The sequence below is a fragment of the Pituophis catenifer genome, unplaced genomic scaffold, assembly GCF_029215685.1.
Source record: "Pituophis catenifer annectens isolate HBS135680 unplaced genomic scaffold, rPitCat1.0.hap2 SCAF_16, whole genome shotgun sequence".
In the NCBI taxonomy this organism is placed as follows: Eukaryota; Metazoa; Chordata; class Lepidosauria; order Squamata; family Colubridae; genus Pituophis; species Pituophis catenifer.
In genome coordinates, this window is record NW_027256896.1 from 15,529,383 (window position 1) to 15,554,972 (window position 25,590).

Sequence of the window (25,590 nt, forward strand, 5' to 3'; positions counted from 1 at the left end):
GGGGAGGGCAAAAAAATCCCTCTCCTGCTGTGTTGCAGGAGGCCAACTAGGCCACGCCCACCATGGCCACGCCTACCCATCAACTGGGCAGAGAACCCCTTGCTAAAAATTTTGATGCCTTCCCCTGCCTGTAATCCTGTAACCTCCGTGCTATTCAAACAAGCTAACAGCATGCTTGCAATTTCCTTTATTCTTCTTCCTTCTTCTTGCAATCCTTCTTGTCTGGTTCCTTTTAAAATGTTTGACATTCCCAGCGAGTGAGAGAGCAGGGTCACGCAATAAGATTAATTAAAAGCAGAGGCGTCAACGACGAGGAAATAAAAGTTTTTGCTCGGCCCTAAGAAGGCTATAAACCATCCGAACATTTTCATTCTGCGTTTTCAGGTAGGCGGTGATTGACAGAAAACAGCCCAAGAATCTTTAGAAGAGAAGACCATGGCTTGTGTTACCTTGACAATAAGGTGCAAAGTCTCGGCTGCTAGGATTCTGCGCTCCGTCTGCCTCGTTTCTTCCCGAAGCTTCAGCAGAGGCGAAATTTCTTCAGTGGGTCAGAATTTTGCAGACTACAAATCCATTTGCGAACAGTATAAGCCGGAAGTGCCGGAATATTTCAATTTTGCCAAAGATGTGGTGGACAGCTGGGCCCAGTCAGAAAAGGTATTGTTTTTTTCTTCATCTTTTGCGCAAGTGATCATCTTTAAGGGATACCGTGTTGGGGCAATACAGGTAGTCCTTGACATACGACCATGATTGAGTCTGAAATTTCTGTTGTTAAGCGTGACCGTTGTTAAGTGAATTTTGTTCTGGTTTGCCACCTTCCTTGCCACGGTTGTTAAGCGACTCACTGCAGTTGTTAAGTAAGTAACAAGTCAACTCTTTCAATGGAAAAGAAGCAGGAGTGGGATTCAGCCGGTTCGGACAAGTTCGGGCGTACCGGTAGCTCCAACGATCAACTGGGAGAGAATTGGTTCACTCCGACGATCAGCTGGGCCCGCCCGCCCCTGCGCACTTTACTTACCTTTATCCTCTCATCTGATTCGCGCAGCAGAGCGGATTGCCGTGCCTCAGCTGTGTTAGTCCCCAGAAGTAACGCGGAAGTTTAGTTTTGTCAAAACTGCACACGCACGTGCTCACCGAACCGGTTGTTAAACTGGTAGGATCCCACCACTGAACAGAAGTTGCCTTCAGAAGTTGTGAGAGCTTCATCCCTAGAAGTTTTCAAGAAGAGCCTGGACTGTCATCTGTCAGAAGGGGTGTACGGTCTCCTGCTTGGGCAGGGGGTTGGACTAGATGACCTACAAGGTCCCTTCCGACTCTGTTAATCTGGAATCTGTAGTCCTCTCCCCAAAATTCCCATTCATGTCCCTGTTGTTGCACTGTCCAGTGTCAGGTTTCGATGTCATCTCAAATAAATTGCATTCCCAAACAATCTTTGCTGAAATCTTCCATTTATTGAGTACGACAATCTGGCTCCGATTTCGTCGAGATTTCAGCAAAGATTAATTGTTTGGGAATGCAATTTATTTGAGATGACATCGGAACCTGACAGATAGCCGATACTAACCCTCTAACCCCAAACCCTTCCCTTTCCGTTCTCCAATTCTCAGCGTCTCATTGGCCATCTTCCAAGTCAGTCTCCCCAGCTCCTGACTTCAACCCACAGGAATGTCCCCCCTCCCATCCCATCTCCTAGGGGATATTATCTACAGAGAAAATAAATAGGTGAACAGTCAAGCCTCGTCTTCTCCTCTTTATGGCAGCATTAGAATGCTGACATCCAGTTTGAGACCTGTGCAGACAGAATGAGGCAGTGGCTCTCTGGATCTGAGCAGATTCTCCTCACGGCTGACTTCCTTCCCCCCCCCACCAGGAAGGAAAGCGGCCCTCCATCCCTGCTCTTTGGTGGATCAGTGAGCAAGCAACCCAAGTGAAGTGGACCTTTGCAGAGCTGGCCTTGGAGTCCCGAAAAGCCGCCACGGTGCTGTCCGAGCAGGGTGGCCTGCGGGAAGGAGACCGAGTGGTGGTGATTCTCCCGCGCATTCCCGAATGGTGGCTCTTGAACCTGGCTTGTATCCGAACAGGTGAGAAGTAACAATGTCCACCCACCAGCCTCAGTTTTGACAGAATGTATCTTTTGGACAGGAATCAGAACCTGTCTCTTTGCTGTTGGCATCAGCTAATACAGGGGTGGGCAACTGTGGCCCTTTTACAACCTGTGGACTTCAACTCCCAGAATTCCTGAGACAGCCAAGTGGTCAAGTTTTGACAGGTTCTGGAGAACCGGTAGCAGAAATTTTGAGCAGTTCGGAGAACTGGCAAATACCACCTTTGGCTGGCCCCAGAGTGGGGAGGGAATGGGGATTTTGCAGTATCCTTCCCCCTGGAGTGGGAATGGGGATTTTGCAGTATCCTTCCCCCATGGGTGGGGAGGGAATGGGGATATTGCAGTATCCTTCCCCCTGGAGTGGGGAGGGAATGGGGATTTTGCAGTATCCTTCTCCTGCCATGCCCACCAAGCCACACCACACCCACCAAGCCACGCCCACAGAACCGGTAGTAAAAAAATTTGGATTTCACCACTGGTTGAGGGCCTGATTCTCCAAGTGCCCGATGTCTTTATTTATGGGACCGCCTGCTGCCGCAAATGGCCTCCCACCAGCCGGTACACTCTCACAGAGAGGGGCTCCTCCGGGTGCCATCGGCCAAACAATATCGGCTGGCGGCCCCCAGGGGGAGAGCCTTCTCTGTGGGGGCACCTACTATCTGGAACGAGCTCCCCCCGGAGATACGGAGGATCCCGGATCTACGCATCTTCTGCCGCGCTCTCAAGACCTTTTTATTTCACCAGGCTGGTCTGGCCTAACCTCTCCCATTCTCTTTTTAATGTAAATTTTAATGTAAATTTTATTTTGTTCTTAACCTGGGGTTTTAAATTCGTCTTGGGCTAAATTGATTTAATCCGATTTTACTTCTGCTCTTAAATTTTTGTATTCTATGTGTTTTATCCTGTGCCTGTTCACCGCCCTGAGACCTTCGGGAGTAGGACGGTATACAAATTAAATAAAATGAAAATGAAATGAAATGTCTGAATGCCCAAAGCGATAAGAGGCTGGCATTATTATTAGGTTCCCTGATTTCTTCTCTTAGGAGCCGTGATGATTCCTGGAACCACACAGCTGACAGCGAAGGACCTCCACCACCGCTTAGAGGCTTCCAAAGCCAAGTGCGTCATCACGGACTCTGCCCTGGCCCCTGTGGTGGACATGGTGGCTTCCCAATGCCCGTCCCTGGAGCTGAAGTTCATGGTATCCAAGGAGCCCAGAGAAGGCTGGCTAAGCTTCAGCGAGATGTTGGAGTAAGTAAGTCAGGTTGGTAAAACGGAAGCATTCGTTTCTCAACCTTTCTCAACTTTCAGATGCGTGGTGCTACAACTCCCAGAATTTCCTGGCCAGCAGTGCAGAAACAATAATAATAGAGAAATGTAGGATGGACAGGGAGAGTCAGTTTGGTCTCGTGGCTAAGGCACCAGAATAGAAACTGGGAGACTGGGAGTTCAAGTCTGGCCTTCGTCATGAAAGCAGCTGGGTGACTTTGAGCCAACCACCAGGAGACTGAGAGTTCTAGTCCCGCTTTAGGCATGAAAGATAGGTGGGTGACTTTGGGCCAATCACCAGGCGACTTGAGAGTTCCAGTCTCGCCTTAGGCATTAAAGACAGCTGGGTGACTTTGGGCCAATCACCAGGTGACTGAGAGTTCTAGTCCCACCTTAGGCATGAAAGCATCTGGGTGACTTTGGGCCATTCACTAGGAGACGGTGAGTTCTAGTCCCGCCTTAGGCATGAAAGGCAGCTGGGTGACTTTGGGCCAATCACCAGGTGACTGAGAGTTCTAGTCCCACCTTAGGCATGAAAGCATCTGGGTGACTTTGGGCCATTCACTAGGAGACAGTGAGGTCTAGTCCCGCCTTAGGCATGAAAGGCAGCTGGGTGACTTTGGCTAATCACCAGGTGACTGAGAGTTCTAGTCCCACTTTAGGCATGAAAGCATCTGGGTGACTTTGGGCCATTCACCAGGAGACGGTGAGTTCTAGTCCCACCTTAGGCATGAAAGCATCTGGGTGACTTTGGGCCATTCACCAGGAGACGGTGAGTTCTAGTCCCACCTTAGGCGTGAAAGCCGACTGAGTGACCTTGGGCCAGTCTTCTCTTAGCTCAACCCTCCTCACAGGGTTGTGTTGTTGTGGGGCAAATAGGAGGAAGGAGGTGTGTTGGACATGTTCACCACCTTGAGTTATTTGTAAAAACAATAAAGGTGGGATAGAAATTGAATAGATAAACAATCGGTTGTCTGGATCTTCATTCCTACAAAAGTTGTTAGCATCAAGAAGAGATTCCCTGTTGAAGTTATAGTGGGCTCATGCACAATGTTCTACACAGGGTTGCGTCTCCAGAGCACACTTGTGTGGCCACCAAAAGCAGTGATCCGATGGCCATATATTTCACCAGCGGTACGACAGGAGCTCCAAAAATGACCGAGCATTCCCATGCGAGCCATGGAATTGGACTTGGCTTCAATGGAAGGTAGGGAAGAGCTTGTGAGTTGCTGGTGTTTTGCCCTCAATGCAGGGGTGAAAATCCAGCAGGTTCTGACAGGTTCTGGAGAACCAGTAGCGGAAATTTTGAGTAGTTCGGCCAATATTATTTAATTTGGTTTTAAATTGTTTTAACTTTTGTATTTCTGTATTTTATCTTGTGCCTGTTCACCGCCCTGAGTCCTTCGGGAGTAGGGCGGTATACAAATTTAATAAAACCTAAAAAACTACTCAACAACAACAATAATAATAATACTAAATAATAATAATAATAATAATAATAATAATAATAATAATAATAATAATAATAATAACAATAATACCTTTAGAGCCTTACACATCTCAACAAATAGTAGTAAATGCTCTCCCCTCCATTAATGATACTGTGGGGTCCTTGGTGCTCTTGAAGCTTATGTCATTTAGGTATTGGCTTGATTTGACACCCTCCGACCTGATCTGGAATACTTCAGACACCGGCTGGGCGAAATCTGCATGGAGTAGTGTTTTCGCCCCTTGGACCCAAGGAGCAGGCATATTTGTCCATCACATGCCACGCTTTGATCCCAAACTCGTCCTTGAAGTAAGTGTCAAGTATATTCATGGTTTAAATCATGGCAACTGGCTCAAAGATTATTATTATTTATTTATTTATTTATTTATTTATTAGTTCGATTTATATGCCGCCCTTCTCCGGAGACTCAGGGCGGCTTACAATGCATTAAGCAATAGCTTTCATACTTTTGTATATACCTGCTTAGTAGGGCTTTCGCCCCCCCTCACAGCGGTGTTCTATTTTATACAAAGTCAGCTTATTGCCCCCACAAACCGGGTCCTCATTTTACCTACTTCGAAAGGATGGAAGGCTGAGTCAACCTTCAGCCTGGTGAGAATTGAACTCGTAGTAATTGCAGGCAGATGGCAGCTAAGTGCTACTTTAACAGCAGTTTAGTCTGCTGCGCCACCAAGGCTCTTTCGATTATTTAACCGCTAAGAGATTCACAGTACCAGATACACGAGCAAAACAGTAGATTGTGAACTCACTTTTAACCATTGTTTATTAGCTTCCTTAATAATGTTTGGGGGGACACAGTGGCTCAGTGGCTAAGACGCTGAGCTTCTCAGTCAAAAGGTCGGCAGTTCAGCGGTTCGAATCCCTAGTGCCGCGTAACGGGGTGAGCTCCCATGACTTGTCCCAGCTTCTGCCAACCTAGCAGTTCGAAAGCAGGTAAAAAATGCAAGTAGAAAAATAGGGACCACCTTTGATGGGAAGGGAACAGCATTCCGTGCGCCTTTGGCGTTGAGTCATGCCGACCACATGACCACGGAGACGTCTTCGGGCAGCGCTGGCTCTTCGGTTTTGAAACAGAGATGAGCACCACCCCCTAGAGTCGGGAACAACTAGCACATATGTGCGAGGGGAACCTTTTCCTTTACCTTAACCATGTTTGGTACGACTTGCCCGGGACTGGTTGCATCTTCTTTTAAGGTTGGATTGAGACAACGACGCATTTCATGATCTGTCTTTATCTTTTTTAATGATTTAGATGTTGTCCAAGTTTCCCATCACTACTTTCTGTTCTGCACCAACTGTTTATCGGATGCTCGTCCAACACGATTTAAGCAGGTAAAATGGTAATTACAATTTGTAAAGTTGAGGCATTTCAAGATTGGCTCCTTTAAACCGTGATTAGATGATTGGGAATGAGCCCCAGGAAGCCTCAGCTGGATTCAATCATCACGTTATGCTGTATTATGCTGGGTTGAAGGCAACGCGCGATCCCAGCTCTGCAGTTTATAAACCGTGGCTTATGGTTTAAAATCCTTCAAATCAGGTGACTAAGACATGTTGACCAAGTGGTGACTTAGGACAAGATGTGACTCAACTAAACGGGCTTTTAGCAAGAACTCAAATACACACCCAAGATGCTCAAGCAGATCTTAGTTAGAATCAAGATCACGGGAAGTGTTAATACCACTTTATAAGGCCTTGGTAAGGCCACACTTGGAGTACTGCATTCAGTTTTGGTCGCGGCGATATAAAAAAGATGTGGAAACTCTAGAAAGAGTACAGAGAAGAGCAACCAAGTGGATTAGGGGACTGGAAGCTAAAACATATGAAGAACGGTTGCAGGATTGGGCATGTCTACTTTGATGAATAGAAGGACTAGGGGAGACATGATAGCAGTCTTCCAATATATCAGGGGCTGCCCCAAAGAAGAGGGAGTCAAGCTATTCTCCAAAGCACCTGAAGGCAGGACAAGAAGCAACGGGTGGAAGCTAATCAAGGAGAGAAGCAACTTAGAACTAAGGAGAAATTTCTTGACAGTGAGAACAATTAACCAGTGGAACAACTTGCCTCTAGAAGTTGCGAATGCTCCAACACTGGAGGTTTTTAAGATGTTGGATAACCGTTTGTCTGAAGTGGTGTAGGATTTCCTGCCTAGGCAGGGGGTTGGACTAGAAGACCTCCAAGGTCCCTTCCAACTCTGTCTATTCTATTCTATTCTATTCTATTCTATTCTATTCTATTCTATTCTATTCTATTCTATTCTATTCTGCACAGAAAAATCTGTTAAAAGTCTTCTCTGGGATCCTTGGTACTCTCTGAGCTTGGTTGTTTTCTTGCAGATGTTTCATTACCCAACTAGGTAACATCATCAGTGCTAGGAGGGTGCAGTGTTTCCTCTCTGTTTATATACCAGTGGCTTGATTTGTCTATATTGGTGGGGATGTTATAGTAGTTCCTTGATTAGGCTGCTGTTTACTGTTTGTTTGAGTTGGTAATTCCTGGTTTGGGTTATTGTTTATTACTTGATTGTTGATCTATGTTAATCCTGAGATTAATCTCTATTTATTTGGTTAAAAGGAATTAGTCTTTGATAAAGGGAAACTAATAGCCAGTATGCTATAAGCAGAAACATTTTAAGCATCGAGAAAGCATCTGCTAGCCAAACATTTCTTTTAAAGAAAAGATTCTGTAGGTGTCTTTTCATTTTGAACCCCAGATTTTGGGGGATTAGATTTCCTAAAATGGCAGGTTGGTGGCTCACCCTACACTCAGCATCTTCAAAACAATGTTTATTTGTTTATCCAAGCAAACCCATGCCTGGGTTTGCAAAATCTAGACAACCAACTCAACAAGTCAATTGTTTAATCAGCATGATGATAGCTTACCTTTTAAACACGATGTCTTTCCTTCTCTGCTATTCTTCATTTATTCCAAGTTATAAATTCCAGAACCTCAAACATTGCGTGAGTGCGGGAGAACCTATCAATCCTGAAGTGATGGGCCAGTGGAAAGCAGAAACCGGACTGGACATTTACGAAGGCTACGGGCAGACGGAAACGGTAAGCTATTTCAGCTCGATGGAGGACAGTCTACTCGTAAAAGTTTGAAGAGCTTTGAATGAGCTCTTTGGGGAGAAAATAGCAATAGCGCTAGCACTTACTTATATACCGCTTCATGGTGCTTTTACAGCCCTCTCTAAGCAGTTTACAGAGTCAGCCTATTGCCCCCAACAATCTGGGTCCTCGTTTTACCCACCTCAGAAGGACAGAAGGCTGAGTCAGCCTTGAGCCAGTCAGGATCAAACTCCTGGCAATGGGCAGAGTTAGCCTGCAATGCTGCATTCTAATCACTGGGAAAGAAGGAAGGAAGGAAGGAAGGAAGGAAGGAAGGAAGGAAGGAAGGAAGGAAGGAAGGAAGGAAGGAAGGACTTGCAATAGCACTTAGATTTATATGCCACTTTACAGTGCTTCACAGCCCTCTCTAAGCGGTTTACAGAGTCAGCCTATTGCCCCCAACAATCTGGGTCCTCGTTTTACCCACCTCGGAAGGATGGAAGGCTGAGTCAACCTTGAGCCTGGTGAGATTCGATCTGCCAAACTGCTGGCAGCCGGTGATCAGCAGAAATAGCCTGCAGTACTGCACTCTAACCACTGCGCCACCACAGCTCATCATCACCATCTTTCACGCTTTAATCTTTTTTTTTTTTTTAAAAAATAACATCCCTTTATAAACCCAGTATCTCTGATGATACTAGAAGGAAAGGTTTGACCTATGAATTGTTCAACAAATTGTACCAATGAGCCTTGGCAGCACAGTGGACTAATGCACTGTTATTAACATCTGCTGCTTGCAATTACTGCAAGTTCAAATCCCACCAGGCTCAAGGTTGACTCAGACTTCCATCCTTTCAAAGGTAGGTAAAATGAGGACTCAGACTGTGGGGGCAATAAGCTGACTTTGTATAAATATACAAAAGGATGAAGGCTATTGCTTAACGCCTTGTAAGCCACCCTGAGTCTACGGAGAAGGGCGGCATATAAATTAAAGCAAAAATAATAATTAAAAAAAAATAGAAGAGAATATTTGAGATTAGGGTTGAATTGTGGAATCCTTGGTGCTAAGTTTGGCTGGTTTTCGTGCAGACCTTTCATTACCCAACTAGGTAACATCATCAGTGCTAGAAGAGAATGGGGTTTGTGAGGAGGAGGGGAGGGGAGGAGGAGGAGGAGACTGTGGAGTCCTTGGTGCTCTCTGAGTTTGTTGTTTGTTTTCAGACCTTTCATTGCCCAACTAGGTAACATCATCAGTTCTAGAAGGGAGTGGAGTTTGCTGTTTATATACTTTCTCTGCCAGTTTTGGTGGGAGCCTTGTCTTCTTGGAATTTCCTTGAGTTAGGATTAACTAATTGTGTTCCCTGTATGTGACTGGGTTTTCTTGAGGACCCTCCTACAGTCTCCTCACTAGATATTGTAGACCAGGGATCTCCAACCTTGGCAACTTTAAGAGTGGAAGACTTCAACTCCCAGAATGGAACTCTGGAAGTTGAAGTCCACAAGTCTTAAAAGTTTATTCATTTTATTTATTTATTTATTTTGTCGAGTACATATAAGATAACAGGTAAAAGTATAAACATAATTTGAATACATGAAAAGAGTAAGTAAAAAGGAATATTAGGACAGGGCCCTGTCCTAGACAGTCAACACTTATTCCCCCACCCTACCTGAAATGTTTCTACACAATTTGCTTCTCAGTCTGCTTTTATTCCCCATCCCTGGAATTAGGTGCTGGTTTGTGGAACTTTCAAGGGTATGAAAATCAAGCCAGGCTCTGTGGGGAAACCAACACCCGTTTATGATACTCAGGTACTGTTATCCATTAATACTCCAGGAAAAGCGGGGTGGGAGGGAGGGAGGGAGGCCGAGAGGGAGGAACTGGTAAGGCTGAGTCCATTTTCACCTGTTTCTTTTGTCTGTATACTGGCTTCTTTCTGGGCCAAATGTACAGGTAGTCTTTCACTTAACAACCGCGATTGAGCCCGACATTTCCGTTGCTAAATGCGACATTTGTTCAGTGAGTTTTATAACCTTTCTCGCCACCGTTGTTAAGCGAACCGTTGCACTTGTTCAGTGAGTAAACCGGCGGTTAAGTGAACCTGGCTTCCCCCACTGACTTTGCTTGTTGGAAGGTTGCAAAAGAGGATCACGCAGTGGTCGGCTGAAGAGGTTGTAGAAAAAATGCTTTTAAAAGTAAAAAAAAAAAAAAAAAAAAAAAAAAAGTTGGCCACGCCTACCGTCACATTACCCCGCCCCCACCAAACCACGCCCGCAGAACCAGTAGTAACAAATTTTACATTTCACCACTGGATCACGTGACCAGTGATGGGATGCTGCCGATTTAACAACTGGTTCGCTGCGCGCGCGGGCACAGTTCTACAAATACCTTCTGTGTTACCGCTTGGGAGTAACACAGCTGAGGAGCGGCAATCCATTCTGCCGCACCAATCAGCTGAGTAGATAAAGGTAAGTAAAGCTCAGGGGCGGGGGGTGGGGACGGACCGACCTGATTGTTGGAGCAAATCGGTTTGTCCGAACCGGTTGAATCCCACCTCTGCACATGGACCCTTGGATGCTGCAACCGTCTTAAATATGAGTCAGTTACCAAGCATCTGAATTTGGATTGCGTAACTGCGGGGATGTTACAACAGCCATAGGTGTGAAAAACAGTCCTTTAGAACAGAATAGAATAACAAAGTTGGAAGGGACCTTGGAGGTCTTCTAGTCCAACCTTCTGCCTAGGCAGGAAACCCTAAAAATCCTAAATCACTTTTTTCCCCCAGTGCCGTTTGTAACGTCGAAGGGTCACGAAATGAACTGTTGTAAGTCGAGGTCTACCTGGACCTGTTTTAATAAAATTCGTTTTGCTATGTGTGCTGAAGGTCATAGATGAAAACGGCAACATTTTACCTCACGGAAAAGAAGGAGACCTCGCTCTCCGAATCAAACCCGCAAGACCGTTCTGCCTCTTCACTCAATATACAGTAAGTATTTATCGTCCGTGGGCAAATCAGAAAAAGTCACTTGAGTGTAACATATTAGACCGTGGAGGGATGCTCACTGTGGTAGAAGATATGTTCCACTGTGGCTAGGATAAATACAAGCAGAATCCTTGGAATAGAAATTTTCACCTGCCGGTATGCATTCAGGGGTGAAATCCAGCAGGTTCTGGAGAACCGGCTGTGGAAATTTTGAGTGGTTTAGAGGACCGGCAAATTCCACCTCTGGCTAGCCCCAAAGTGGGGAGGGAATGGAGATTTTGCAGTATCCTTCCCCCAGGAGTGGGGAGGGAATGGGCATTTTGCAGTATCCTTCCCCCAGGAGTGGGGAGGGAATGGGCATTTTTCAATATCCTTCCCTCAGGAGTGGGGAGGGAATGGGCATTTTGCAGTATCCTTCCCCCAGGAGTAGGGTGGGAATGGAGATTTTGCAGCATCCTTCCCCCAGTAATGGGGAGAGAATGAGGATTTTGCAGTATCCTTCCCCTGAAGTGGGGAGGGAATGGGGATTTTGCAGTATCTTTCCCCTGAAGGGGGGAGGAAATGGAGATTTTGCAGTATCCTTCCCCCAGGAGTGGGGAGGGAATGCAGTATCCTTCCCGTGCCACGCCCACCAAGCCACATCCACCAAGCACACTACGCCCACCAAGCCACGCCCACAGAACCAGTAGTAAAAAAAGTTTGAATTCCACCACTGGTATGCATTATATATCAATGCCTCCTGTGGCATCTAAATAAAAGTCTTGATGGAAGACAGCTTTAATTGCATCATTTTGAATTCCGTGGTTGGGAAATGAGCCGAGCCCTGCCTAACTATTCAGAAGCTCCCTTCTTGCAGTTTGGATGTTTGCCAGTTCAACAAAAACAAATCAGTTGGTTCCTCAGGTTTTCTTGTGGCAGTCTAATCTCCTTTGGAGGTGTGGTGGCTCAGTTGTTGAGTTTGTCAGCTGGAAAGCCGACAATCCGGGTTCGAGTCCTGAGCACAGCGCGACGGAGTGAGCTCCCGTTCTTTGCTCCAGCTCCTGCCCGCCGAGCAGTTCGAAAGCATGCAAATGCGAGTAGGTTAATGGGTACCACTTCGATGGGAAGATAAAAGCATTCTGTGCGCCTTTGATGTATAACCATGCTGGCCGCCTGACCACGGAAATTGTCTTCGGACAACGCTGGCTCCCTCGGCCAAGAAACGGAAATGAGCACCGCCTCTTAAGAGTCTGACATAACTGGACAAGGGGAACTTTTTACCTTTTTAATCTTCTTCATAACAAAAAAAGCCCAAACAAAATAAGGAGGAATTTCCTGAGAGCTGGAACAATTAGTCAGTGGAACGACTTGCCTCCAGAAGTTGTGAATGCTCCAACACTGGAAGTTTTTAAGATGTTGGACAACCATTTGTCTGAAGTGGTGTTGGGTTTCCTGCCTAAGCAGGGGGTTGGACTAGAAGACCTCCAAGGTCCCTTCTATTCTATTCTATTCTATTCTATTCTATTCTATTCTATTCTATTCTATTCTATTCTATTCTATTCTATTCTATTCTATTCTATTCTATTCTAATCTTAATGCTAGGCAGCGACCTCAGGCAATTCATAAAATATTTATCCAACTGTGAATTTTGGAGCTATCTACTCTTAGATATGAGTAAATGCATCACTTATAGGTGTTTATTGAAACTCGTAAAGTGATCTCACCTCAAGCATTGAGCGATCTCTACCCTGCCCCACACTGTCTGGTGTCGGCAGAGTCGCGTCTTTCTAAATAGTTGATCACATACCCAGGATGATCAAGAAAGAACAGCTTCGACTCTCCGCGGAGACTTCTACGTCACCGGGGACCGAGGATTTCAAGATGAGGACGGTTACATCTGGCTGGTAGGGAGAAGAGATGACGTCATCAATTCTGCCGGGTAAGATCAATTCACCCTGAGCCCCAATTGCTTTTCTTGTAAATCTTCTTTATCAAAGGTCAAGAAGATTCAACTCTTCCTTTTTTTTTCTCCCCCCCCCCAAAGATACCGCATCGGACCATTTGAAGTGGAGAATGCTTTGATAGAACACGATGCGGTGGTCGAAGCAGCCGTCGTCAGCAGCCCAGACCCTATTCGAGGCGAGGTAAAGAAGGTTGAATGTAGGCAACCAAACTATGGGTAGTCCTTGATTTACGACCACGGGTGGGCATCAAAAATTTTAGCAAGGGGTTCTCTTCCCGGTTGCTGGGTGGGTGTGGCTTAGTCGGCCTCCTGCACCACAGCAGGGGGGGGGCATTTTTGCCCTCCCCAGGCTCCGGAGGCTTTCCTCGAGCCTCCCCAGGCTCCAAAGGCCCTTCCCGAACTTCTGATAGGCCTGTTTTTTGCCCTGCCCAGCTTACCTGCATTCAAAACGGGCCATGTGGGGACTCATGGGAGGGGCGGGGTAGGCAGGGCCAGCCAGGAGTGAGATTTGGGGGTTCTCTGAACTGCACAGAATCTTAGCTAGAGGTTCTCCCGAACCCCTGCGAACCCCCAGCAGCCCACCCCTGCTTACGACCACAGTGGAGCCCACAATTCACGTTGCTAAGAGAGGCATTTGTTCATTGAATTTTGTCCCGTTTTACGACCTTTCTTGCCACAGGTGTTCAGTGCAATCGCTCCAATTGTTAGTTTAGCAACAGGGTTGTTAAATGAACCTGACTTTGCTTGTCAGGTCACAAAAGGCGATCGGTCAAAAATTTAACCTGAATGCTCTTATCAAAGCGAAGAAATTAAGCCTTTTTCAGAATTTTCTTAATCTCTGCGGAAAATCTAGATTGAAAGTAGTAATTGGCACGTTGTAGGCTTCGGCATTTTCTTTTTAAGATTTCCGAAGGTTTAAAAAAAAAATCTATTAAAAGAGAAACAATCTCCAGATCATTATTATTATTATTATTATTTTTAAAAAAGTTCATTTTAATGTTGGAAAGTATAAGCAACTGTGCCCAAAACACTTAATTTGGAATCTTTCAGCTACGGCGGTACGAATTCTGCATTTTTTTAATCTGCCCAGTTTTTTTTTCTCCAAAATGTCATCCTCTTGATCAAATTTTTTACGTTCAAGGTGGTGAAAGCCTTCGTAGTTTTGGCCCCGGAGTACATTTCCCATGACCAAGAAGCCTTGATTAAAGAACTACAGGACTACGTCAAGACGGTCACCGCCCCATACAAGTATCCGAGAAAGGTAAGCCGTGATTTAGCGGTGTGACATCCCCTTTATCTAGCTATCTTGGCTTTTTGCCTGGAATTTCTTCAAATTGTTTTTGAACGGTTGTAACTATCAGTGGTGGGATTCAAATAATTTAACAACCGGTTCTCTGCCCTAATGACCAGCTGGGTAGGCGTGGCTTGGTGGTCATGTGACTGTGTGGGCATGGCCAATTCAATGTCACTCACATCAATGGGCGCTTCACCTTACTGTTACAATGTAATAAGGGTTAACTAGAGAGGCAGTTTCTGTAAGCAGGGCAATAAAGATTAGGCGAGAAACACCACCAGAATGTTTCAGTTCCTTACAGGATTAGCCCTGTAAAGTGGAAAAAAACAAAATAAGATTTCTTCCAACAACCGGTTCTCCAAACTGCTTAGAAAGTTAACAACCGATTCTCCCAAATAGCTGCGAACTGGCTGAATCCTACCACTGGATCCGGGTCATAAGACACTTTGTTCAGTGGCATTGAACCATCACTAAAACAATGGTTGTAAGTCAAGGACTACCTATATACTACTTACTTTCCTCTGGTATCAATTACAAAAGATATTCTAGGATCTTTAGGGAACATTTCCATCTCTCTGAAATCTCTAGAACAGGCATACAAGAAACCTTAGAAAGCCTCAGAGCATTTGGCACAACTCCGAAAGCCGCACTATGTTGTTGTTGTTGAAGCTTCTTTGGTAGGTAACAAAGGCTCAGTTTCAAGTCCTGCTAAATGAAAATTAAGGCAGATTGACAGGAGTCTGATTTGATATTTGAACCGAGATCTCCACTCTTTTGTCCTGTTTATGAAATGTCAGATGCAATAAATAAATAAAAATGAAAGCTTCTGAATAGCCTGAAAACAGGCTGTTGGGACCTAGAACATGGCCTAATGCAAACCAGGTTTTCAAGCTGTTTCTTAGCTTTGATTCGTATAAATCAGGGGTCTCCAAAGTTGGCAACTTTAAGACTGGTGGACTTCAACTCCCAGAATTCCTCAGCCAGTATTGTGGGAGTTGAAGTACACAAATCTTAAAAGTCGCCAAGTTTGAAGACTCCTGGTATAAATTAAGGTTTTGAATACTGAGTGGTGTGCCAATTAGGCACATGGTGATTATTTTAACAGATGCAAGCTGAACGCCAGTTATTCCCCCGGGAGAAAAGCTGCATCACACGTATTTGTTTTCGTCTCACACTTTTGCAACTTCTGAATTCATTCCAGCTGCGTATATACCCAATATGTTCCTTCCTCTTTTGCCATGCCCCTCATTTCTGCTCTTGCCCAACAGATGGAGTTCGTTCCACATTTGCCAAAGACAATCAGTGGAAAAATCAGAAGAAATGAATTACGCAAAAATGAATGGGGACGAGCGTAGAATTCATCGCCTTTTTTTTTGTTTTGTTTTTTTGTTTACTTTCTGAGCGAGCAACTGTTCCGGGAATAAAAGCCTGTGGCATTAACTCTCCAAATTTAGAAATTTATAGAGTCCTGAAAAATGCACAGATGTGGCCTCTTCCATTGGCTCTTTTCTCAAAGTAGCTCTCTGCTGCTTACTTATCACCGCTTTAACTTTATACGAAACTGGCCAGGTTAAGCAAAGATGCAACTTTGTCGATTTTTCAGTGAGAAAGAACACAGAGTGCCCTGGAGAAAGACCCCCCCCCCCCAAACAACCCATATCTGCCCCAGCCCAGATGTTAACGGCATCATAAACCTACAGGGAGCTGCATGACCAAGCCAGATATGTAAACAATACATAAATCAGAACATTCTTTCCAATGCCCAAAGGACAAAACTTGATACGAGAACACAGGGACATTTTGACTAGCTCAATTAAGCAATGATTGTGTAGGGTTTCCAAAGCTAGAAAAAGTGTAATTTGTTACAGTAGAACAGTGTTTCTCAACCGTGGACTTCCAGCTCCCAGAATTCAGAATCTCTGTTGTGACCTAGGCTCACTTAATCATTACAAGACACAATTTAGTCTTAAACAAATCTATTTTTTTTATAACAGCTGGGAATGACTTCATTCCCAGCTTAGTCCAAGTTAATTCCAAAACAAGTCCTTCAGAAAACGTCCTTCGGGCTTATCAACAGAACTTTATCTTCTTTGGCACTCTGCCAAAGGCCTTTCTTGGCAAAGTGTGCCTTTAAAAAGAACAGGTAAAACCTGACCCTCAAAACTTCTTCAAACTTCTTTCCTGAACGATTCCCAGAATCGTGGAAATAAAGGTTAAAGATTGTTTTTTGTTTTTATTTTTAAATTTGATTTATATGCCGCCTTTCTCCGGAGACTCAGGGCGGCTTACAACGTGCTAAGCAATAGCCTTCATACTTTTTGTATATTTATATATTGTATATTAGCTTATTGCCCCCACAACTGGGTCCTCAATTTACCTACCTTAGAAAGGATGGAAGGCTGAGTCAACCTTGAGCCTGGCGAGATTTGAACCTGCAGTAATTGCAGGCATCTGGTCTTAATAACAGGGTGCTTTAGACCACTGTACTACCAAGGCTCTTACTACCAAAAGTTTTATTTTTAAAAAATTGTTTAGGGAAAAACTAGGCAATATTAAACATTGTCCCATGTTTGAATGAGGTGGGCGAATGGAACCTAATAGGTTTCAGGGCAGTTGGGCTGTGCCCTTCATCACTTATTTATAGAATAAATCCACTCATGAGCTAGGATCATATCTGAGGATCTCCATGATCAAACAAAGCGCCTTTGAAGTTCAGAGGTTGCACATGGACAGATCCTTTTCACAGTTGTTGTGGTCCGCCAGCAGCCTGCGAAACTGGCAGGGTGGATAAAAATCAATGATTTTTTTTAAAAAATCAAAAAAATCAGATTTTTTTTATTTAAATCGGATTTTTTTTATTTAAATCGAATTTATTTTAATAAAAAACTTTGGGGGTAAGAATCTATCATAAGATAGTTTTCTATTTAAGATACATAAATAATTTAGTTTATTCAGCATGAAATGGAGCTTAGTTATGTAGCATGAGGCTATATATTCTGCAACACTGGGACTATCGGTGAGTCAAAGGAGTAGCAGAGATGACAGTTGCCCTTTAAAAATTATGATTTAAATCAAGTTGATTTAAATCAAGCCTTTTTACTAGTGATTTAAATCATGATTTAAATTGTGATTTAAATCAACTCGATTTAAATCAAATCCACCCTGGGAGCTGGCAGCAGAGTCGGACAGTGAGGAGGCTGGGGAGGAACATGGGCCAGTCCTGGAGTCTGGGGAAGGCTCGGACGAGGGCTCTGCGTCGGAGGCAGAGATGGGGCCATCTGGGAGGTACATACGGACTCCGGAGCCTCCAGAGTCGGACCTCAGCAAGGCAGAGGAACAGGAAGAGCCTGTTCCTAGTGCACGCATGCACAGAGCTGCCAGAAGGCAAGAGCAGCTAAAGCAAAAGGGACAACTCTGGAGTAAGGATAGAAGATGATTGGCTCCTCCCATAAGGCTTAAAAAAGCAGCAACGAGAGTTTTGTAGAAAAGCAACATTGATTCCAGTGCTTCTTGTCAGCATCTCTTTAACTTTGTGGGGGTTTTGCCAAGAAAAGCCTTTGGCAGCTTGCCAAAGACATCAAAGGTTGGTGATAAGGCCGAAGAATTTGTTTTGGATAAAATAAGTTTGTTCAGGACTGAATTGTGTTTGGTAATCACTACTTGGGCCTCGGTCATAAAAACAGTTACCTGGCACGCTGTAAAAGTCAAGTCCTCAATAGAAGAAGAAGAAGCAAGAATTTAATTTTAACTGCATGCATTTCAGCTAATTTGCCTAATTCCAAATTAAAATAATTCCATCAATCCCTCCTTTATCTTTGGGATGCTGAAAGCATAATCGCCATTGTGAATGTTACAGCCCAGGCAATGTCCCCACGCCGTAATCCATGCCAGCGTCTTCTGAATTCCAGAAAGATTTACAGGACGTTCAGTTCACCAAATTTCTACGATCTACTCACTGTGCAATGCTTCCGATACAATTTGGGGAAAGCGCCTCACGATACCCCAGAACGTGAAATGCAAGCAAACCTGTCTGTGACTCATTAAAGCAGCTGCATCGTTTTCTGTGAATTGTATTCCCGCTGTGCTAGGGAAATTTAGGACCAGTTAAAAAAAAACACACTGAACACAACCCCAAAGAAAGCAGTTTTTCCTTTGTGGGAGGTGCCGTATTAAAACGGACAAACTTCACTTCGTCTTTTGAGGGAGGTGGGGGGGAGGAGTTCATTTTATTTCACTTCTCAGAATCAAGAATATATGAAAGGATGTTTTAAAAGGACATTTAAAAGCATGATGCAAGTTTTACAAGCCAGTTCTTTAAAAAAGCAATTTCTCAGCAGTCGGGCTTACCGATTTAAAGTATAGACAATATGATTCAAAAACTAAAAATAAAAAAATTAGGAGCCTAGAAAATACAGACGAGAAAGTACACATTTAAAAGACAAGACAGTTTGTGGTACTGCATTCAGACGAGACCAGGTGCTAAATTGCAGACGCAGTTTCGGTGATGCTTCTAAACACGATTACACTTTGTAGAAAAGAAAGCTAACTTTCCGAAGGCTGAAATACTCCATTTTCCCAATAAAAAGCAGAGGGGGAAAAAAACTCCTGCCTAAGTTCGCATGGAAGGCCGAAGATTCAGGCACTTCGGTTTAACATTTCCCAGGGAGGGGTAGTCCTGAGTTTTCAAAGGCTTTAAGCCCCCAGCCTCTAAAGTCGAAGCCGGAAGGGCCATTTTCTCCTTTATAAGCGAATGTTCCCATCGGAAATAGTTGCAGCCCTTCGTATTCCTTTCACATTTTCTCACCGGGCAGCTATAAAATGCTTTGCCCTGATTAGGGCCACCGTTTGAAACGTTCAACCTTCGAGCTCTTCGGCCACACCGGCATAATGGAGGGGTCACCCTACCGGTTTCTGGTACCCTGAAAGTCGGGTTGAAATTACCCGAAGAGCTCAAGAGGGCCGGAGAGACGCCACACGGATTTGCTCTGGGCGACGGGAAGCTGTTCGACGTTGGGCTTCCGTCCTCGTAGATTCTGAAAGGCGTTTTTTTGCTGGGAGGCAAAGATTTGGGGCTGGAAGGCTTCCTTTTGATGGCCTCGGTCGAAGAGGCGAGAAGATTTCTGTCTGGCGGGTTGGGGGAAGATGCCTCTGCATCCATTACAACCGGGAGCTTAAACCTAGAAGCATCGGAAGGTTTGTTGGGAGCTCGGCCCGCATTGTAAATAGTCGTATTTGGACTCTTGTAGACCACACATTTTGAGAGCTCTCTACTCAGAGGAACATCTATCCTATGTTCATCTCCCCGATTCATCGATTTGTTCCTATCTTCCGTCACGAATGCGCTCTTAGTTGGGGAGTTATCTTTTAAGGGTGAGCATTCTGGATCTGAGTCATCTTCCTTTTGTGGTATGATTGCGACGTCCTCCCAGTCGGCCAACAAAGATAGGCAATCTGGAGTGGTGCTGATGTCGGTCTCGGAAATGTTGACGGTGGAAAGAGTCGTGGGGACCAAAACTAGACTTCGAATGGGCGTAGAAGGGTTTGAAATGAGTTGGCCCCGACTCTGAAGGCCTGAAGGTCTATAGCAGGGGTGCTGAAGATTACCCAGAAGCCAATGGGGTCTTCCTATGGATGAAGTTAGATTGTGTTTGGTGCTACAACGTTCGTCAGTCTTTCTGCTCTTTTTAGACGTAAGAGGCGCGTCTTCGAACAAGCCTACCCGAACCGTCTCTTTTGCCGAGTCTTCCTCTTTTCTCTCGATTTCTGGAGGAACTTCCTTTTTGCTTTCGTCCAAAGGTGATGCTTTGACAAGAGGGTTGATTCCCAAAGGGCCACCATGGTTAGGTTTCTCACTCTCCCCAAATCTGGCCAGGGAATTCTTTGCTGGAGGTGCCTAAGGATTCCATAAAGAAAGGAGGTCAACCAATCTCCCGGCCAGCGTAGCTTCAAACAAGATCCCCAAGTCAAATGTTCTGTCCATAAAAATCTCGCTGGGTTAACGTTGACCAGTCACGGGCGCTGAGAAGAGAACCCACTAACCTTATCCAACGATTTTGTGATTTTCATTACACACCCATCACGAATCATCTTCCACGCGAGGCGAGCTGTATTCCGAGAATCATGCAGGCCTGGGGGAAAACAGGAGGTGCCACAGCTAGTAAAGGTAAAGGCACATATGTCCTAGTCGTTCCCGACTCTAGGGGGCGATGCTCATCTCCGTTTCAAAGCCGAAGAGCCAGCGCTGTCCAAAGACGTCTCCGTGGTCATGTGGCCGGCATGACTAAACGCCAAAGGCGCACGGAACGCTGTTCCCTTCCCACCAAAGGTGGTCCCCATTTTTCTACTTGCATTTTTTACGTGCTTTCGAACTGCTAGGTTGGCAGAAGCTGGGACAAGTCACGGGAGCTCACCCCCATTACGCAACGTTAGGGATTTGAACCGCTGAACTGCCGACCTTTCGATCAACAGGCTCAGCGTCTTAGCCACTGAGCCACCATGTCCCTTCCTTGTCATACGTACACATACTCACTCACCAGAGTGCTCCCGTCCTTCAAAAGTGATACCCACATCTTTCAATGCGCCATTTAAACCTTGGGGCTTCCTAGAGTAAAAGCTCTGAGAAACAAAAGGATGAAAATAAAACCCTCGTTATATCTGCTGTTTTGCTCAATTAAATATAAATCACTGATGTGTTTTCTCAGCCTTGGCAGTAGTTAAAATAGCTGGATGTTTCTGGATTAAATTGGACGCCACCCAGAGCCCCTCTTTGAGAGAGATGGATCATTAAGAAGTGTGAAATATAAACAAATAAATAAAATGTATATTTTCTTGTCATGATTACCACCAAAGGCAAATACCCTCACCTTGTAAGTGGCCCGTAGGTCAATCCAAGAATTTAAAATATTAGGCTTCCGTAGCTGTTTTCTTTTACATTCATAGTGCAGGCAAATTCCCAGGTCCCAATCTACATAAAAACAAATGTTCATAAAGGTTTCCTGTTTCCTGATTATCACCTCCATAGTTTTTCAACTATGGAGTGAAATTTTCTTTTTGTGCAACGATAATGATTTCATGCAATAGAAAACCAAAAGCAAAAGAAGCTGTCTATTTAGCCCAGTCTACTGTGTAAAGCATGCGTGACAATTATCTAAATTTCTTAGAGCAATGGAAATCTAAAGTAAAACCTGCCAGTTTCTGGGGTTCAATTCTGGAATTCATAACTCCTAAACCGACAGTGCTTAGGAATGTAAATTAGTCATTCTCCTTTTGATGGAGCGCACACTTATTGTTCTAAAGTCAGATTGGGCAATGTCTACAAGGACAAAAGATTTCCGATTCCCTCAAGCAAGCTTCTAGTCCTTATGATGGTGGGAAATCCATGAAAATACACAGCAAAGAGGGTAAAAGAGCCAGGGGGAATGCAGCAGGATTTTTACGAGCACTATTTGACAGTGGAACAATTAACCAGTGGAACAACTTGCCACCAGAAGTTCTAAATGCTCCAACACTGGAAGTTTTTAAGAAGAGATTGGACAACCATTTGTCTGAAGTGGTGTAGGGTTTCCTGTCTAGGCAGGGGGTTAGACTAGAAGACCTCCACAAGGTCCCTTCCAACTCTGTGTAGAAAAATAGCCAATGATGGCTAGTCTCAAAAACCTAAGCAGAAGACGGACCTGGTTATTATTTGAATATTCCAAAGTCCCAGGTAGAGTCAAAAGTCAAAAACCATCACAAAATAACCGTTTTTCCATTTTGTTATCAGGGAAACCACCGTCTTCAGCAGGCCCAGCAATGAAGAACGAGCAAACTTTATCATAGATAAGATAAACATTATGAATTACCTGACCACGTAACAAAGGCACATAATTTTTCTTCGGGAGCAGCACCCGTCGAACCAAAAACAATGTTTTTCTCCTCCTGGATCTTGTGAATCCACTTAGAAAATTGGGATAGGCTTATATGCAGTGGAACCCCTTCATCGACTTGATCCTTAATTCAAAGAAAAAAAGATCTTGCTGGTCACATTTAGAATCTAGATTTAGATTAGGTTTCATCGAGACTAATATTGATATTTCTGACCGGACCAGAAAATAAAGCTCAGGCATTGTGTAAGAAACAAAACAAAAAAACAAAAACAAACCCTCTAATACACAAAATGGTGAAAACAACCAATACATATCCATTTTTATTTTGATTTCTAAGACCACCCACTGGCATTCAATATTAAAGGTAAAGGTTCCCCTTGCACATATGTGCTAGTCGTTCCTGACTCTAGGGGGCGGTGCTCATCTCCGTTTCAAAGCCAAAGAGCCAGCGCTGTCCGAAGACGTCTCCGTGGTCATGTGGCCGGCATGACTCAACGCCAAAGGCGCACGGAACGCTGTTCCCTTCCCACCAAAGGTGGCCCCTATTTTTTCTACTTGCATTTTTTACCTGCTTTCGAACTGCTAGGTTGGCAGAAGCTGGGACAAGTCACGGGAGCTCACCCCGTTACGCAGCGCTAGGGATTTGAACTGCTGAACTGCCGACCTTTCGATCGACAAGCTCAGAGTCTTAGCTACTAAGCCACCGCGTCCCACTAATATATATTAGGGCCACTTTAATGAATAGAAAATAGAAAGGAATTTAAATCAATTTTTGAAATGAATTAATAAAAATGAACACTTTTTCAGGGGTTGCTATAGGCTTGGAGCATTCAAAGAAAAGTCATATCGTGATTATAAAAGAAATACATTCAAGGCAGCAAGCAAATTCCTTCAAGAACATTTATCAAAAGTTAACTAAGTAAAATGTTTCAAAACAAAATGAAACTAACAAACTCTGACCACAATCTCTTGAAATTATTATACCTGTTTTATTCCAGTTAGCTCAATACAAAATTCAGAGAGAGTCGGATGTTCTTGGGGCTGGACGTACATATGAAATTCAGTCTCAATTTCTCCATTTGAGGTGTTCAAGAGAACTGCTGGAAATTCAACTATGCCGATAAATAGATAAATAAATAAATAAATAAATAAATAAATAAATAAAAAATTACAGGTAGTTTTCGACTTACGACCACAATTGAGCCCAAAATTTATGTTTGCTAAGTGAGAGATTTGTTAAGTGAGTTTTGTTCTATTCTACAACCTTTCTTGCCACAGTTGTGAAGTGAATCACCGCCGTTCTTAAGTTAGCAATCTGGTTGTTAAGTGAATCAGGCTTCCCCATTGATTTTACTTGTCAGAAGGTCGCAAAAGGGATCATATGATATAACCCTGGGAAAACGCAACTGTCATATAAATATAAACAAGTTGCTAAGCATCTGAATTTTGATCACATGAACATGGGGATGCCGTAATGGTCGTAAGTGTGAAATACAGTCATAAGTCCCTTTAAAGTGCCATTGTAACTTTGAACAGTCACTAAATGAATGGTGTGTGTTAAGAACTTCCTGCATCTGCATGAACTCTGTTCAAGCCTTCTCTTTGTTTTTTCCTCCCAATTCATACGGAAGCAATTATTAAAAATGATTAAAACTTGGCTTACTTATTTCTTGACATCTTCGGACATCCTTCCAGCAGGTAGACTCAAAATCAATAATTATTAAGTAGTCAAACAGCTGCCCTGCAATACCCCCCCAAAAAATAAAATCGTATGATATTATCTCATTGTCATAACCCGCAAATAATAACAAACACTGAATTTATGAAATAAGGGGAATACTCACGCAGCTTGCATTGGTTGTGGCTCTGGCCACTGGGAGACGGTTTGGAAACACTTCGAATAATGCCTAGCTGCCTGTCAAACCAAGAGATAAAATTTGTTATGCAAATTTTACAGCGTTAAAGTCCCCATTAGATTGTAATTCAAGGCAGTGGTGAAATCCAAATTTTTTTACTACCGGTTCCGTGGGGTGGCTTGATGGGCGTGGCAGGGGAAGGATACTGCAAAATCTCCATTCCCTCCCCATTCCTGGGGGAAGGATATTGCAAAATCTCCATTCCCTTCCCACTCCTGGGGGAAGGATATTGCAAAATCTCCATTCCCACCCCATTCTGGGACCAGCCAGAGGTGGCATTTGCCTGTTCTCCAAACTACTCAAAATTTCCGCTACCGGTTCTCCAGAACCTGTCAGAACCTGCTGGATTTCACCCCTGATTCAAGGCCATTCCGGTCGATATTTTCCCACAGCAACTTTAAAGACCTGTGGACTTCAACTCCCAGAATTCCCCAGCCAGCAGAGCTACCGGGGAATTCTGGGAGTTGAAGTCCACAGTTTGGAAAATCCTGCTCTAAAGATACAAGAGTTGGCAGGGGGGATTCTGAGAGTCCCCAGATCTTTAAAGTTGCCAAGGTTGGACACCCCTGTTGTAAAGCTATTGCATTTGAATGAATTAGGGTCCATGCTGCCTGGGGGATTCTGGGAATTGAAGTCCACAAGTCTTAAAGCTGCCAAGATTGGACAGCCCTGGCTGGGGAAATTCTGGGAGTTTTGAGGTTCCCAAATCTTAAAGTTGCCAAGGTTGGACACCCCTGTTGTAAAGCTATTGCATTTTAATGAGTTGGGGGGTGGGGTGGGGTGGGGTTCATGCTGCCCAGGGGATTCTGGGAATTGAAGTCCACAAGTCTTAAAGCTGCCAAGATTGGACAGCCCTGGTTGAAAGGTACAAAACCTGGCTGGGGAAATTCCTCGGAGTTTGAGGTCCCCAAATCTTAAAGTTGCCAAAGTTGGACACCTCTGATGTAAGGCTACTGCATTTGAATGAATTAGGGTCCATGCTGCCCGGAGGATTCTGGGAATTGAAGTCCAGAAGTCTTAAAGTTGCCAAGAATGGACAGCTCTGGTTTAAAGATAGAAAACCTGGCTGGGGAAATTCTGGGAGTTTGAGGTCCCCAAATCTTAAAGTTCCCAAGGTTGGACACCCCTGTTGTAAAGCTATTGCATTTGAATGAATTAGGTTCCATGCTGCCTGGGGGATTCTGGGAATTGTAGTCCACAAGTCTTAAAGCTGCCAAGATTGGACAGCTCTGGTTTAAAGGTACAAAACCTGGCTGGGGAAATTCCTCGGAGTTTGAGGTCCCCAAATCTTAAAGTTGCCAAAGTTGGACACCCCTGTTGTAAAGCTATTGCATTTTAATGAATTAGGTTCCATGCTGCCTGGGGGATTCTGGGAATTGAAGTCCAGAAGTCTTAAAGGGGCCAAAATTGGACTCTTCTGCCCTACAGCTCTGCCCAAACTGGGGAGTGGGTGGGGTCCGTCTCTCTTGCAGCCCCCAACAGACCGAAGGGTCGACACTACCTGGGCCCCCTTTACCTGGCCAGCTGCCTCGTCGCCATGGCAACCGCCTCCCCGGGCCCCCACCCGGCTCGCTTTCACTCGTCGGCCGCCGTCGTTTCAAAAAGCCCGCCGCCGAGCAGGCCACGCCTCCTCCTCCTCCCCTCGATGCTTTCGGCCGA

General features: G+C 44.5%; 2 protein-coding genes across 2 annotated transcripts; one reads left to right on the plus strand and one right to left on the minus strand.

The window, feature by feature from the left end:
- The first annotated feature begins 435 nt into the window (after positions 1-435).
- On the plus strand, positions 436-15,505 carry LOC139325527 (acyl-coenzyme A synthetase ACSM3, mitochondrial-like). The gene is made up of 13 exons (XM_070955453.1): positions 436-657; positions 1,871-2,081; positions 3,148-3,355; positions 4,437-4,580; positions 5,015-5,171; positions 6,136-6,215; positions 7,816-7,939; positions 9,662-9,742; positions 10,816-10,917; positions 12,705-12,832; positions 12,938-13,037; positions 13,998-14,117; positions 15,419-15,505. Exons 1-13 carry the CDS (start codon positions 436-438, stop codon positions 15,503-15,505), a joined length of 1,764 nt encoding a protein of 587 aa, XP_070811554.1.
- Positions 15,506-18,628: 3,123 nt separating this feature from the next.
- ERI2 (ERI1 exoribonuclease family member 2) lies at positions 18,629-25,470 on the minus strand. Its single transcript, XM_070955196.1, has 9 exons — positions 25,448-25,470; positions 23,860-23,930; positions 23,679-23,756; positions 23,000-23,127; positions 21,992-22,139; positions 21,014-21,114; positions 20,684-20,765; positions 20,190-20,278; positions 18,629-20,043 (listed from the first exon to the last, which is right to left on the minus strand). The coding sequence occupies exons 1-9, from the start codon at positions 25,468-25,470 to the stop codon at positions 18,760-18,762; spliced, it is 2,004 nt and encodes a 667-aa protein (XP_070811297.1). The 3' UTR covers positions 18,629-18,759.
- Positions 25,471-25,590: the final 120 nt, after the last annotated feature.

What these genes read in the sequence shown, in the direction of transcription:
- LOC139325527 (XM_070955453.1), top strand. Translation starts at nt 436, where the DNA reads ATGGCTTGTGTTACCTTGACAATAAGGTGCAAAGTCTCGGCTGCTAGG. An exon ending in GCTGGGCCCAGTCAGAAAAG is followed by an intron (nt 658 to 1,870) that starts GTATTGTTTTTT and finishes CCCCCCCACCAG; the next exon opens with GAAGGAAAGCGGCCCTCCAT. An exon ending in GGACTTGGCTTCAATGGAAG is followed by an intron (nt 4,581 to 5,014) that starts GTAGGGAAGAGC and finishes TATGTCATTTAG; the next exon opens with GTATTGGCTTGATTTGACAC.
- ERI2 (XM_070955196.1), bottom strand. Translation starts at nt 25,470, where the DNA reads ATGGCGACGAGGCAGCTGGCCAG. An exon ending in GCGACGAGGCAGCTGGCCAG is followed by an intron (nt 23,931 to 25,447) that starts GTAAAGGGGGCC and finishes TTGGTTTGACAG; the next exon opens with GCAGCTAGGCATTATTCGAA. An exon ending in AGCTAACTGGAATAAAACAG is followed by an intron (nt 22,140 to 22,999) that starts GTATAATAATTT and finishes CTTTGAATTAAG; the next exon opens with GATCAAGTCGATGAAGGGGT.